Source organism: Corvus moneduloides, chromosome 18 (assembly GCF_009650955.1).
Source record: "Corvus moneduloides isolate bCorMon1 chromosome 18, bCorMon1.pri, whole genome shotgun sequence".
Classification (NCBI taxonomy): Eukaryota; Metazoa; Chordata; class Aves; order Passeriformes; family Corvidae; genus Corvus; species Corvus moneduloides.
The window spans coordinates 3,863,130-3,879,041 of NC_045493.1; the positions used below are offsets into that span (position 1 = coordinate 3,863,130).

Here is a 15,912-nt window from a genome sequence, read left to right on the forward strand (position 1 = left end):
CCAGATGAACCCATGGGGTGCTTGTATTTAACTAAGAAATTTCCCCTTTTGCAATGCTCTGTCAATGGCCAGCCTGGCAAAAAGAAAAAGGGGGAAATGACCCTGTTGATAACACAATCTAGTGCCAGGCTGCAGCGACAACAAGAAGAAGCATGGGCATTTGACAAAGCGACAACAAAGCGACCGAAAATTCCAGATGACAAATTTGCCCTATTGGAATGGGTGTTTACATCACACACACCTCCGATGAGCATTTGGGCCCACTTGATTCACAAAGCCAGGACTAGGACTCTTGAAATTGGTGCTATGGAACCTGCATTCATAGCTTTACCTCTGAAAGCAGAGTCGAAAGAATGGATGTTGCAACACTCTGAACCACTGGCATTACTGGCCTACCCCGGAGATAACCCAAAGGATGCGTGACTCCAAATGTTAGGAAAAAAACTGTGGCTTGAGACTGCAAAGGTGTCCAAGCGTCCTGTAGAGGGATGTACGGTATTTACTGATGCAGGCAAACGAAGTAGAAAAGCTGCCTGCACGTGGCTAGAGGGGACCACATGGAAGCATCACCTGCTGTATGGAACTGATCAGGACTCATTACAGACACTCGAATTAGCTGCAGTAGTGTGGGAACTAATACAGTGGAGAACCATTGAATGTGGTATCCGATTCACTATACGTGGTGGGTGTAGTGATGAGAATCGAGGACGCTTTGATTAAACCACCCAGCAACCCATGTCTTGGACAGTTGTTCTTTAAAGTGTGGCAAGTGATCCATGATCGGACTGAGCCATGCAGCATACTACACATCAGAAGCCACCTCTCCGACCAAGGATTAGGCGAAGGCAATGCCTGAGCTGATGCCTTGGTTAGCCCACTATTGAAGGCACCTCAGGACTCTTTTGCAGCAGCCCGTAACAGTCATGCTATGTTCCACCAATCCACAAAGGCCTTTCAAAGACAGTTCTGCATTACTAACACTGATGTACATGGGATTGTGAGGGCCTGCCCACAGTGTAGCCAGCACGGCTCAAGTTTAGGCCTCGAAGTAAACCCAAGAGGGCTGCAGGCGTGCGAACTGTGGCAAATGGATGTCACATGTGCCTGCATTTGGGCGTTTAAAATATGTGCATGTCACTGTAGACACCTTTTCTAAAATGATATGGGCTACTGCACAGTCAGGAGAGAAGGCAATCCATGTGATTCACCACCTGACTGCGTGTTTTGCCATTATGGGTATACCAGACTCCTTAAAGACTGATAATGGGCCAGCTTATGTGGGGAGTCGAGTGCAGAAGTTCTTACAACTGTGGGGTGTTAAACATAGTACTGGCACTCCTCATGTGCCTACAGGACAGGCTATCATAGAACGGGCCCATCCGACAATCAAAGAGTATTTAGCTAAACAGAAGGGTACTGAGCAAACAGATCCTGTGGTTAGGCTGCAACAGGTACTGTTCACTCTAAATTTTTTGTGTTTGGCAGGAGATGCTGAACAGCTCCCTGTAATCACACATAGCAGCCGTATTAAGTTACAAGCCATCCCAGGGGTACAAATTTGTACAATGGGAGGGGCCAGCTCCATTGTTATTTAATGGTCGAGGTTATAGTTGTGTTTCTACAGATACCGGACCGATATGGGTTCCTAGCAGATGGACCAAGACTGCTCCCAGTCCTGCTGTCGACACGAAAGGCTTCAGCGAGTGCATTACTGACTGAGCCAGGACGTGGCACCTACACCAGATGTTCCCAACCTTTGGGAAGCGAACTTTCATTTGGTGGCTGATGACCTCACATTTGGACAACCACTCAGAGTCTGGGAACAGTCACCAAGTGTTCATGCTAATCACCACAGAAATTGTTTACGCTGTTATAATAGCTTGTGCTTGCGCTTGTGCTGTGGGGGCTGTGGGGAAGAGCTTATTAGGGGAAGTTGGAATGTAGACGAGCGAGGTAGTTTATGCCAAGAATGTTATCAAGTGCCTAAGACAAGAAGTTTTAGGCAGTGTGCGTCTACCGTGCTTGGAATTCCACCACAACAGATTAGAGTTAGTTCATTTAGGGATCCACACGAATTTTTACTAAGCTTGGAAGTGTGGGCAGGGAAAGAAGCCATCAGATATCTGCAAGTGAGTAAAAAGACCACTGTAACCCAGGCATGGTGCCCTACATGTGGCTCCTCCTCTCAGGTACTTTCACCATTGTTGAGAGTCTTTCTGAAGAATGGCTAAAAAGCAAAGGTCATGATGACATAGCAGGCTTAGTAAAGATGCAGACTTGGCAAGGACACTGAATCCCTGAGTGGGAGGTTGTGCGGATAGCAGGATGTGAGTCCAGATAAGTTAGCAGAAAGAAACCATATGGAAAAGATAAGACCACAGTGATCTCATGGAATAGCTCCCACCAATAAGGAGCTCAGCTTTTGCAATATGTATGAGCTAATTAGTAGTACTATAAGTATGTGTAGATTATTACAATAAACGAGACTTGCTGACCACAATGCCGTGAGGCTTGTCTCCCGCGACTCCACCCAACATCTGGTGCCCGAACAGGAGAAGTTGCCCTTATGCGACGGGGAGTTGCGTTGGGTTCGGGTCCTGCAGCTAGAAGGACGGCGAAAGAGGTTGCGTACGGCAAAAACGCAGCACCCAGCCGCGTCGTGCCTATCACCTCCGCGCCCGAGCGACCGCACAGGCGGGCTCGCCGATACGTGCTGCCGAAGCCTGGAGAGCTAGCAACGGTACCGTAAGTATGGAAAGGCAAGCAGCACAGGAACTTTTTAAAACTTTTTTGCTTAAGCGTAATTTTAAAGGAATTGATCTTGAGAAAGACCTCCCCGTTCTTTTAACGCATGCGCGCTCTTATAGTTTTTTCACTGACCCCCACTCCATTCATGAATTAACTCAGTGGCGCGCGTATGGTGATAAACTTTGGGATCTTGTCTTAGATGACGATAAGCCAGCTAAAAAGATTTCTAAACTATGGAGAGTTGTCCACAATGAACTTTTAATGGTACAGGCAGAGAAAAAAGCGGCAGAAAAAATTAAGATTGCTCAGGATCGGAACCGTCATTACGGCGATCACAGTGCCTCTGTTTTCTCTGGCCCACCTAATCCCCCCACCTTTGCTACAGTTCAAATCCCGCCTGAGGCTCTTGCCTCTGAGTCGCCTTCCGCGCCTCCCCTCCCCCCACCTCCTACTCCTCCTACGCCTTCCTTGCCGCAGCCTGCTCCGCCGCGGCCCCCCCCGCCGCTTGAGCCGGCTCGGGAGCCACCGCAGCCTGCTCCGCCGCGGCCCCCCCCTGCCGCTTGAGTCGGCTCGGGAGCCGCCGCAGCCTGCTCCTCCACCGCCCTTGCCTCACCTGTCTCCGCCGGACTGTTCTCGTTCGCGAAACCCCTTTGTTAGCCCTGAGCCTGTCCCTGGGGCAGAGTCTGACCTCGCGGAGGCCATGGCTGGGGGCCATAGAGAACTCTGGGCTGCAGTTGCTCGTGACGGCTTACAAAAGGGTGATTCTGATATGCTAGCGGCTGCACAAGACAGCATGGCGTTCCCTGTTTTATTTGTCCCAAATCCGCCAGGAGGTGGCAGTATTGCGCAGGTGACTAATCTTGATAAGAAGCTGCGAGCGCAGCTCCGAGCAACGGTGGGGAGTTACGGTGTCACCAGTGAACCAATTAAACAGATGCTTGATTATATTTTTAACGCTTTTACCCTTCTTCCTGCTGACATTAAAGGCATTACTAAGCTTATGTATACCCCGCATCAGCGACTGCTTTTTGAAGCTCGCTGGAGGGAGGAAGCCGCTATTACTGCTGCTGTCCCCAGGCCAGCGGCAGATCCCTTGACAGGTGTTACAGTAGCTGAGCTCATGGGTGAAGGGGATCACATGAGAGTAGAAGCCCAAGCGGCACTAGGACCTGCCAAGCTACGGGAAGCTATGGCAGTTGCTAAGAAAGCAATGGATAAGGTCCGAGCCCCAGGTGGAATCCCGATGTATATGAGCATCAAACAAGGCAGAGAGGAGTCTCTAGGCTCTTTTGTTGACAAAGTTATGGAAGCCATTTCAAAAGCTGGGGTTCAAGAGCATATGCATGACCCGTTGCTTAAGCAATGCCTTTTACAAAATGGCAATCAGGCCACCCGTGCCCTTATTACTTCCACCCCAGGGGATTGGACTGTCCAGCAACTTTTAGAAAAAGCTGCGACCATGCCCACTAGCTCGCAACTATTCTTAGCACAAGCTTTAGAAAAATTAGGTGAAGGGCTTAAAGAACAGGCTATCAGCTCTCAAAATCAGGTTATGGCAGCCCTTGCTCCTCTCCAAGCGGCAGCAGCACGTCCTCGCCCAGCTCCAGGTGGCCCATGAAGTGTTATCGCTGTGGGACACCCGGTCACATTCGTCGAATTCATCGGAATTTATGGGGGCGCTACAACCTGGTCTCCCCAACCCAGCTATGTTGCCCCAAAATTGGCCTCTTTTAATTATAGATCTCAAGGACTGCTTTTTTACTATTCCATTGCATCCAGATGACACCAAGCGCTCCACCTTTACCTTACCTGCCCTGAATAAAGGAGAACCAGCCAAGCGATTTGAATGGACTGTATTGCCACAAGGGATGAAAAACTCACCTACTTTGTGCCAACTGTCCCCTATGGGTTCCAGCTAAATGGACTAAGCCTGTTGTCACTGATGAGCAACCCACAACAGAGGAAGGAAAGAAGAGTACAGAAGAAGATCTCACAAATCCTGCAGGAAGTTGAGCAACGGTTTCGCGTTACCTTCCTTGTGGAATCTGAACAGGAGATAGAGGATCATCTCCTCCCACATCTGCTGAGACATTTTTTACGCTTTTGCCAATCTGCTTGCTTTGCATGTAATTGTAGTGATCATAAGGCGTGGGTAAGATTGCTTTGCGGAGGTTGTAATTTACAGTGGTGGGTCCACCAGCGACATCTATCAGAAGGGTTTTGGTGTCAGTCTTGCAGTTTTCACTGGCACCGTGAGACGGCTCAAGGAGCATTAGTACAACTCACAGGCAAAAATATCATTGACAGTTTGCAATTAGTTGAAAATCTTGAAGATCTGAGACTAAGAGAATTAGCGTGGTCAGTACAGCATTTAGCAAAAAAGATCTTAGCAGATAGTTACTCTGTAGTTTTGCAATCCTCCTGCCAACTAAACATCGGGGTCCCCATTCAGTGGCAAGTTGAACCAAGAAAGTGGGATCATGTTTGCCGGCGGTTTAAGCATCGTGCTGCTAATCGCAGGCTCAGTAATGGGTCACAACCTTCCCTACCCTCCTAAGGTGTTTGACCCTAGAGATAATATCTGGGTTTCCTTGGCACGCGAATTAAACACCACAACATTCTGTGCCTCCTTAGCCACACCCAGTACTCCATTTTTAACATGCTTAGTTGGAGTACCTTTAACAGAAAATACATGGCGCAACTTTGTAATCGAGACCCAGAAGCAGCTCAAACCTATTTGGCCGTTGAATTCCACAAAAAATATTATTCATGGCCTACTAAACTATGATATCTGGGATGATAGACTCCCGGTGGGCCCTGAGCCACAAGAAATAGAACTAGTTGATTCCCTTAACGCTACAGCCTGTATCTATATTAATAGTTCACGCAATTTATGCCAAGAGGGCAGCCTTCGTGGCTGTCAAATGAATACATCCAGCCCCACCTTGATTAATCCTGTTGGCAATGCTTCACAGTGGGACTTAGAATGGTGCAACGTTACCGTGAGAAATCGATCTCTTGCAGCCCCTGCAACGTTTTTCCCTCGAAAGTTACCCAGAGGGTTTTTCCTAATTTGTGGGAATCGTGCCTGATCAGGTATCCCATCCAAGCCTATAGGCGGGCCCTGTACCTTTGGCCAACTGAGTCTTGCACTTCCACAGCACCATCCTAATGCTACACACTGAATACGATGGAAGAGGTCTTTAGCAGAAACTATAACATCTGATTGTGAGGATGACCTCATGTTATGGAGCAAATTAGAAGTGCTTTTTACCTCCCTTTTTGTTCCTGGTGCAGCTGCGGCACAAGCCCATCGTCACTTAGAAAAACTGACATGTTGGATAGTTAAACAAGCAAATGGTACCAGCCGAGTGTTGTCTGAACTTGCAGAAGACCTGAGTTCAGTCCAGCACGCCCTGCTTCAAAATAGAGCAGCTATAGATTTTTTACTCTTAGCCCACAGCCATGGCTGTAAAGACTTTGAAGGAATGTGCTGCATGGATCTTGAGGATCATTCTAAGTCCATCCACGCCGAAATTAAGAATTTGATCGAACACTCCCAAAAAATAAAGAAAGACTCCGGATTTTTCAGATTAGAAGGACTTACAGAGTGGATGGGCTTAGAAGGATGGATGAAAAGTGTGATCAAATCTTTAATGCTATTGCTAATCATTGTTTTGCTTGGTTTACTTATGCTTAGCTGTATAATGTCACGTGTAAAAAATTTAATTTTGAAGTCGGTCAATGTGACTATGATCATGCAAAAAGAAAACGGAGGAAGTGTTGAGAGTCTTTCTGAAGAATGGCTAAAAAGCAAAGGTCATGATGACATAGCGGGCTTAGTAAAGATGCAGACTTGGCAAGGACACTAAATCCTTGAGCAAGGAGTTGTACAAATGACAGGATGTAAGTCCAGATAAGTTAGCAGAAAGAAACCATATGGAAGAGAAAAGATAAGACCACAGTGATCTCATGGAATAGCTCCCACCAATAAGGAGCTCAGCTTTTGCAATATGTATGAGCTAATTAGTAGTACTATAAGTATGTGTAGATTATTACAATAAACGAGACTTGCTGACCACAATGCCGTGAGGCTTGTCTCCCGCGACTCCACCCAACACACCATGAATAAGGCTGTGAGAACTTCAGTGTCAGAAAGAGAAAACGTGTGGGTAACGTGGGCGAACCAGGCGAACCAGACAGATTTCTGTCTGGCCATGGGGTCGGCAGCAGATCCATTTCGCACATGTCTAATTGGCGTGCCATGGATCTCACTCAAGGATACGTTTCAAAAATGGGTGACAGATATAAAGAAAATCAATGAGGAGGTGGAGCAACATATGCAAAACAAAAGAAACCGGGGCGAGTGCTTAGGTTGTTGGTTTAGTTATCGGCACTCCTTACAGCAAACCCGTATTATTGCTAATTTAACAAGAATTGCAACCTTGCCTCTTCAAGAGCTACAGCTTTATGGGTCCCTTTTTCCCAGTACGCTTGTTAACATAACCCAATGGACCAACTGTTCCAATGTGGTGCCTCCAATGCAATATGCCAACGGGTCTGGGGTTTTCTTTTTTGGAGATCCTTGGGAGGACTATCAGGCACGACAGGGCATGGCCTCCTTTCCATGGAAACAGAACGTATCAGGACACTCCATCGGAGGTTGGAATGTGTTGGCCATGCTTGGAGGAGCCGAGTCTATTGACACAACCGGAGAAAAGATTTTACCTCCTGGAGTGTTTTTGGTATGTGGAGATAGAGCATGGAATGGGATTCCACATAATCCGATTGGGGGTCCTTGCTACCTGGGAAAGCTAACTATGTTTGCCCCTTCTATACGAGCATGGAAAAACATTACAGCATCAAAAGGTTGGAAAAATAGGATGCGAAATAGATACCAGCATAGTGTTTCCACATTTGATAAAGACTGTAAAGATCAAGTAAATATTATGAGTTTGAGTGCATTTATACCACCTATTTTTAGCCCAGGGGGTGCTGCAGCTCATAACTATAATAACCTGAAAAAATTGGCTTGTTGGTCGGAAAAGGAATTTAATAAGACTTCCCATATATTAGAGGAGCTTTTAACCCATGTAGATAGCATTAGGCATGCTGTATTACAAAATCGCACCGTGATTTTTTACTGCTAGCTCACGTGCATGGTTGCGAAGAGTTTGAAGGTATGTGTTGTATGAACCTATCAGACCATTCCCAGAGTATCCATCAACAGCTCTCAGAGCTGCAAGATGCTTTCCAGAAGATATGGATCCATACAGACAGCTTTTCTGAGTGGCTGGCTTCACTCGGTCTGACAGGGTGGTTGGGAAATCTAGTACAAGAAGGATTACGCCTGCTAGCTATACTAGTAATTGTGGCAATAATATTTTGTTGTGGTTTTGGGTGCATACTGAAAGCTTTAGAGAACGTTGTTCATCGAGCTTGGCTTGCACAAGAAGAAAAAGGGGTAATTGTAGAGAAATGGCTGGGTGAACAGGGACATGTATACATGCACAATCCAAGCTATATTAGTGAACTGTCCTTGACTAAGGAAAAAGGAGAAGAGCAATGCTGATGTGGCAAGTCAACAGGATGTTGGGGAGGAGGATGCTGACCACAGAAAGAGGAAGACTTATGTTAGTCGCGTGCATATTAATCTGTAACCAATCGCTTGTTATTAAGGGCCGCGTGAACAGCAGCTGTGATCCAATAGTATGGAGCTTGCTAATGCGTGCTTGGGGAATTAGGGTATAACTATGGGACTGACAATAGAATAAACGGAGTTCCATCATATCTCTGTGAGAAGCGTGGTTCAACCCGGCAGATCTCTGGCTATTCCATTCCAAGTTTTGCTGACGAGTTTTACTGCGGTCAAGGTTGCTGGCAAGGGACCGTGGATTCATTACTCCAGGGCGAAGATAGCTTCTGCTCCTGAAATCACCAAGAAGACAGAGACTGATACAAATCAAAAAGATGCAATTTAAACTGTTTTTCATATGTTTGCTCTTTGCCTAACTGGTAACCATAGTTCAGGGTTCACCCCACGATTTGCATAAGACTGTGATCTAAAATGTGTCCAAGGTTCTTATGTGGACCAAAGTGGGAGAATTAAGAAAGATTTGGATGAAATTTGGAAGGGAACTCAAATTCTACATGAAGTAGCTTCTAGAAATAACATCTAAAATTTTGATCATATTTTTGATACCCTCACCTCATGGTTACCAAACTGGGCCTGGGTAAAAGAAATATTCATAATAGTGGTAATTGTAGTTATAATCTGTGTAATTGCCTGTGGAGCAGCCGGTTGTGTAAACCAGTTCTGCAGGTAAATAATAGAGTGGAGACTAGACAAGATAGAGTTTTGTTAGTCTCTAAAAGGGGGGAAATGATGCCATGAAGATTTTTTGCCTTTTCTTTTATACCCCTGTTATACCTTTTTTACAACTTCTGTAGTCTTAGTGCTTTTTGCCTACATTATTGGACTTGTTTGCCAAGCTGAGAGACTAAACATTTTAGAAGCTTTGTAGTTAGGGATCAGTGTGCCCCAGACCCCAAGGTCCTCTCCAGAACACATTCTATAAACTAAGATAGAACCATCCAGGGGAAGGTTCCTTGGGGAGGGGGGCTCACTTGAGCCTCTCATTGGGGAATCTTTGAGAGATATGCTAATTTGTAAGACCTATAATGTTATACCAAATCTTTTGGGGGGGAGGGGGAGCATTTGGTGGTCTGCATTTCGATGCATATGACCTGGACGTGTATACCTAAGGATCCTTAAAATAAATACCAAGGTAAAATCCCTTTTCCCCTTCTAACTGTGTGTGACTCTTGATTTTAAGACCATAAAAAGGCATCATGGGAGGAGGAAAGCACGACGTGTTACAAAAGGAGAAGAAGGAAGCCGCAGAACACCGGGCATGTGTGTGCAGCATACGGAATTGCAAAAGTCCAGCAAAAGCTCGTTCACAACCAGAGGCAGCTGAGAATGTTGTTGCTGCTTCCAAAACTACCGTGCAGCAGTTGGACTCCTTCACAGTACATGGAGAAAAGCCCTTTCCTACACCTTCAGTGTGGCAGAGTCCAAGGAGGTAGAGCTCACACAAAAGCACACATCCAAAGAGAAGGGGTTCTTAGAGTACCCTCTTCTCCTAGCAGCCTTGAAGCTGAGCACAACAGACTGCAGCAGTGTACCTTCTTTGTCAGGCAGACGTGTTATCACGCCTTTCAGTCCCGCAGCTCCGTCGCCAATGTCCAGTAGCTGCTTTCATCGAAACATAGTCTAGAAGTAAAAGCTAGTGCTGGACTGCACCTTCCCTTATGTTGCTGTACATCAGACGCATGGAACTCACCTGTGCATTCTGTCCTTCCTTCCTCCACTGCATCTAGCATCCTGTTGTCTGAGGCTCAGGTCCTAATGTTAAAGACAACTGTTTTCCATGAAGGGCTGGAAGAGGAATAGGTGGCAGCACAAGAAGCTGCCGTTGAAAATTCCTCTTGCAGCTTCAACCGTGAATTCGGCAGGCAAGCCAGTGGCAAGCACGCTCTTCTTGCCACCTGTATGCTGCACGCACACAAGCCCGGTGCTCTGCAGCTTCTTTCTTCACCTTGTGTAACACGTTGTGCCTTCCTCCTCCTGGAGGGGAATTGTCATCTACTTCTTGCACTGAACGCTGTGACCGCAGATGGGAGCCCCAGCACACTGCTTCTGCCAAAACACACCTGGAGCCATGCACTTCTACGCTGCGCTACCTACCACCACATTTTGCCTTTCTTGCATTCTGAATCAAAACGGAAACCTTCTCGGCTACATGTCGCACAGAGAACTGTACCAGGACTACCAACTGGCCTGGAGCTTGCCTCCGAAACTTGTTGGATGTTGTGGAAATTTGTATTTGCACCACAGTCATGGGAAAGTCCTCGTTCCTTTACAACCTGCAAAGTGCCATCACATAGCGCTGCTCTCTGCATGGTCCGGCTCAGCTGGAAGTAGCACCTCGCATATTACAGCCTTGCAAAGACTAAAGGTGACTTTAGAGGTCTATCACAGAAAAATGTGCCAGGACAAAGACGTGTTCCTCATGACTCCTTCTCGTCACTCAGATTGTGATGCTGTGCTGAAAGTCTTGGAGACAGAAAGACTTACCCAGCAAGCGCTTCTCTCCTGACACATTTGGCTGAGCGAGAGCTAGATGGACAGTTTGGACTCTGTGAAACGGAAAGAGTGTCATTGTACCCCGAGCTGAGGAAGAAGCGTGCACGGCACACAGCGGCAAATTTTAACGCCATCACTGGGCTTCAGTTCTCTCCAGATCACATAAGGGGAAGAACGAAGCTTGCAGGGCACCGGGCTTGTGTGCGCAGCGTACCTAATTGCAAAAGTCCAGCAAAAGCTCGTTCATAATAAGAGTCAGCTGAGAATGCTCTTGCAGCTTGAAACAGTACCGCACAGCTGTTGGACTTCATTCACAAAACATGGAGATAAGCACTTTCTTACAACTTCAGCGTTGCATGAACATTTCTTGCACCAAGCAGCTATAGATCACCCAGAAGCACGCGTCAGAACAGAAGGCGTTCTTGAAGTACCACTTCTCCAGGCAGCCTTGAGATTGTGCACAACACACTGCGGCTCTGTACCTTCCTTTTCTCAGGTAGACATGCCGTCACATTTTTCACTCTCGCAGCTCCCTTGCAAACGTCCAGCAGCTGCCCCCGTAGCAAAAGGCTCTAGGAGACAAAGCCACTGCTAGGCTGCACCTTCCTCTTGCTGCTCGTAAGCCACATTCAACTCACCGGTGCACTCTGTCCTTCCCTCCTCCACTGCATTCTACCATTGTGTTGTCTAAATCTCAGAGCCTAAAGGTTAGCGCAATCGTTTCCTTGGTTTCCCCTAGGTTCCGTGGTGTCACAGTGGTCCCCAGGGTTCCGTCAGATTCCGTAGCGTCACCACCATCTCCAGGGTTCCCTGAGGTTGTGTCACAGAGGAGTCTGGGTTCCGTCCGCTTCCATAGCGTCCCCATGGTCTCCAGGGTTCCCTCTGCTTCTGCGGTGTCACGGTGGATCCAGTGGATCCATTAAGATCCACAGCGTCACAAGAGGTCTCCTGGGTGCCACGGGGGCACAGCCCACTGTGGGTTCCGTGCGGCCCTGCTGTCTCACAAAGGCCTTTGACTTCCATGAGCCCCCGCAGTGTGCTGGTGGGCCCCTGGCTGCAGCAGCAGGTAGCTGGGAGCTCCTGCCCACCCCCACCGGCGGCTGGAGGAGAAGCAGCAGGGACAGCATGCAGACAGTGCCGTGGGCACTTCCGTGGGCACGCATACCTCTGTCTCTGCCAGCACTGTTGGCACCTTGTTGGGGAAGATGAAACAGGAAAGCCTTGGAAATATGATTGCCTGACAAAAGATTTTGGGAATATGAAAACTACAGGCAACATCGAAATGAAAGCCACTTTTGAAATACCAGATCTTAGTTACTGAACAACTAGAAAACAATGGTATGGCCACTGAAGTAATCCCCTCTTGATGAAACAATACCCTCTGCTTGCAAACAGGTCCAAGGGTCAGAGCAGACCCTACTAGCTCAGCAGAAGGGGTCCAAAGAGTAGTTTTTAGAAGTTAAGATGTAACACTCTATGGTAATATAAGAACTCTTATAGGCTGTATGTAAATGCTATAGGATTTGTATCTTGTATTAGATTGGTTAGTGACAATTAGAATATTCAGTACAGAAGATGATTTATTGTATTGTAACCAGGACTTCAGACACTTCTCTATTCCTCTCTTCCACTTCTACTCTTACTTCCACTCTTGCTCTTACACCCTCTCTCTCTCTCTCACCTGCTTACTCTCTTGGGCCTGCTCAGAGCTGAGTCAGGCAGCTCTGAGCAGTGCCCCTATACCCACGCCTTTACAATAAACCGACTGTGTCCCAAGACCTGCCTATAGAGATCTCTCCATCCGTCTCCGTCCCGACCGAACCCGCCCGTAACCTACAGTCTGGCGCCCACCGTGATTGCCGAGCCCACACCCAGCACCTGCAGCCTGGCGCACAACGTGATTGAACACCCGGTTCAGCTTTCTCCATCTGTAGGACTTTTCTCCATGGACGGTAACTAAAAGACCAGTTATAGCCACCTAGAACTTGTCGTGAGCACGGCATACCGATGCTGCGCATCGTAATAGCTGGAGCTCTGTAATTCTGCTGAGGCAGCCCTCGAGCACGGGGTTTACCTGGAGCTCTTGGAGGGACTTGCCTGGCAGTCCTCGAGCACGGGCCGCCACTGCTGCGCAGCGGCCCCCTGGAGCTCTTAGAGGAGGTCTGCCGTATCACCCCTCGAGCACGGACACGCTGCTAAGCAGCTGACTGGAGCTCTGCGGAGGGAAACCTGCCGCACGCCCCGAGCACAGGCGAGTAGTGCTGAGCACCGCCTGCACTGGAGCTCAGTGCGGACCCACCCGTGAGGTCCTGAGCACGGAAAGCCGTTGCCAAGCGACGACTGAAATCGGAGCTCTGGGAAAGGACCGAAAAGCGGCGTCCTGACTGCTGAGTGGAGTGCCTGGCCAGCCCCCCACGACAGACATCTGAGTAAGGACGCTGCTCCTGCGACATCGTCTAAGTGAGTATCATACTGGTCTAAAAAATGGGACAAACCCACTCTGCCCATGACAGAGATCTCTATAAGCAACTTAAGCATTTACTTATAAGTTCTGGTCCAAGTCAGTTGCCTAAACATGAGCTAAAAAATCTTCTAGAATGGACCCGACTTAATTTCCCAAATGCTGACCGTTCAGCCGTCTTTACAAGAGACTTTTGGGACACAGTTGGAGTTAAACTCTTTAATAATATTTCTTACCGGGATATGGCAGCTGCACAGCTGCTCCCAGCTTGCAGAGCGCTGGTAGAGCTGTTTGCTGCGGTGGCGCCGCCTGCAGCAGTCACCCCGCCGACCCCAGCTCCGGCTGCTAGTCCGCCCCTTGCCGTCGCGAGCCCGCAGCGGAGCATGGCCCCCGCCCCTCCGCCGGACCCCGTGGCTCCGATACCCGCGGTCCGGCTGACGCGCGCCGCCCCGCCCCCCGCGCTCGCGGCCCCCGCACCCGTTACCCCGGCCCCAGCCACCCCACCGGACCCTACGGCCCCTCCCGCCCCTCCCGCCATCCCGTTCCTCCCCGCTGCCCCATCCCCTGCGGCCCCCGCCCTCCGTTCCAGCGTCTCCGCGGCCCCGCCCCTTGCCCCTGCCCCCCCGTGCCCCCCCCCCGGTTCCGTCACCGCGGCTCCACCCCCCCCTGCTGCCGTCACTGCTACCCCACCCCCCGCTGCTGACATCATGCTGGCCCCGCCCCCCGGCGGTACCCCGGCAGGGCCAGCGCCTACCCCCCTGCTACCTACGGGTGTTACCCCTCCCCCAGCCGCGCCGGTTATGGCCATGGCTGCCATCATAGCCGGCCCCCCCCCAAAGCCAAGCGGCGACCCTTCTTCCAGCCCCCCAGGTCCCCCCCCCCCACACGGCGCCGATGATAGCCATTGTTCCATCCGCGTCCGCCGCTGCTGCGTCTTCACAGTCCCCTGCCGCTCCCGAAACACTGGTGCCCAGAGCGCCGGCCACGGCCGCGCTGCTGTCTCCGGCACCCCCTGTTACTGCAGGAACCCTACCCCCCCACCCTGCCGTTCAAGCGCACACAGCACGCCCCGAGCGGTCGCCCAGCCCCGTGGCAGCACAGACGCCTGTATCTACTCCCGCCCCTGCCGCCGTTTCTGTGCCGTTCCCCGATCCCGGCACACCATCGCTTGCGCTGGGAGCGCCCCAGCTCCACGAGCCACTTGGTCCCGGTGCCGCGCTGCCTGCACGGAGGTCTGCAGTCTCCCCCGTGCCTGCCCCTGCTCCAGCTCCGCCTCCCGGCACCGCCGCTCCGCCACCACCCACCCCAGCCCAGCCTACAAGCTTCCAGCAGCAGCACGCCGCGACCGCAGCCCCAGCCCCTGGTTCTGCAGTCCTGCCATCTCCCGCTCCGCCTGAACCATCCGCCACGCGGGCTGCGGCCATTACATCCTGCCGCGCGGACCTGATGACGCAACATGCGCATGCGCAATCGCTGCAACATACGCATGCGCAATTGCTGCAACTCCCGGACCAGTGGTATCAGTCCGCTCGAACTTCTCCAACCACAGCACCGCTTCCCAGAACCAACCCAAACAGCTCTGGTGTCCCCCCTGTGTTTGGGACAGACTTCCCAACTCAGAAAGAGACACTAAACCCTGAAGATTCGCCTGCATTAATCCCAAAAGCAGACAACCCCCAAAAATGTTTCAATAATTTTCAATTTACAGACTGGCATGAAATCAGACGCCAAATTTGCAAAGAGGAAAATCTAAATCCTTTAGCTATGCCTGTACTATTCAGCCAGCAAGCTGGTGGTCCTAGAACATGGCAAGCTATCCCACACCATGAGATTAAAGAATTGCGGAAAGCAATAAAGGACAGTGGTATCTGCTCTCCATACTTTAAGCAACTGCTGAAAAGTACCCTAGAAGGACATACACTTATACCAAATGACTGTAAAAATCTTGCTAGTATAATTCTCACAGACTCACAATATATGCTATGGGAACTCAAATGGAAGAGACTGTTTGCAGGGGTACTAGCCACTTATAAACAAAGTACTGACGCAGACCTTCGTACCCTTGTCATATCTAAGCTGACTGGTGACCATCCTGATGATCAAAATGACAATCAAATAAATTTACCCAAAACAGCATTAGATGACATCAAAAAGATGGCTCGCAAAGCCTTCTTGCAAATTCAGCCTGCAGGAAGTTTCGAGAAAGCCTATAATCTCATTAGCCAAGAGTTGTCTGAACCATTCACCACATTTGTGGACCGGGTCATCCAAGCAGCAGAACGGCAATGCAACGACGACATAGCTCGCCCAATAATGATACGGGACATTATTGAAAATAATGCCAATGTGGAATGTAAAAAAGTTATCAAAACTTTGGGAAAAGAAAGACCCACAGTGCCTGAGATGATTGATGCCTGTAACAAAATAGGAGGTCCACAGCAGGTGGCAACTATACAAGCAAATGAACTTGGAAAAGCTCTAGGAGAAAAAATTGAGAGGGCTCTGACAGCTCAAACAGTACAAACAGCTGCACAGGCAGCACAAGCAGAAGCAC

General features: G+C 49.4%; 1 protein-coding gene across 1 annotated transcript in view; it reads left to right on the plus strand.

The window, feature by feature from the left end:
- Window positions 1-15,912, plus strand: part of LOC116453176 (EMI domain-containing protein 1-like) — a 79,909-nt gene that overhangs the window by 17,768 nt on the left and 46,229 nt on the right. Inside the window, exon 3 of the mRNA XM_032128337.1 lies at window positions 2,604-2,745. Coding sequence (XP_031984228.1) covers window positions 2,604-2,745 — 142 coding nt within the window. The remainder of the gene's footprint in view (window positions 1-2,603; window positions 2,746-15,912) is intronic.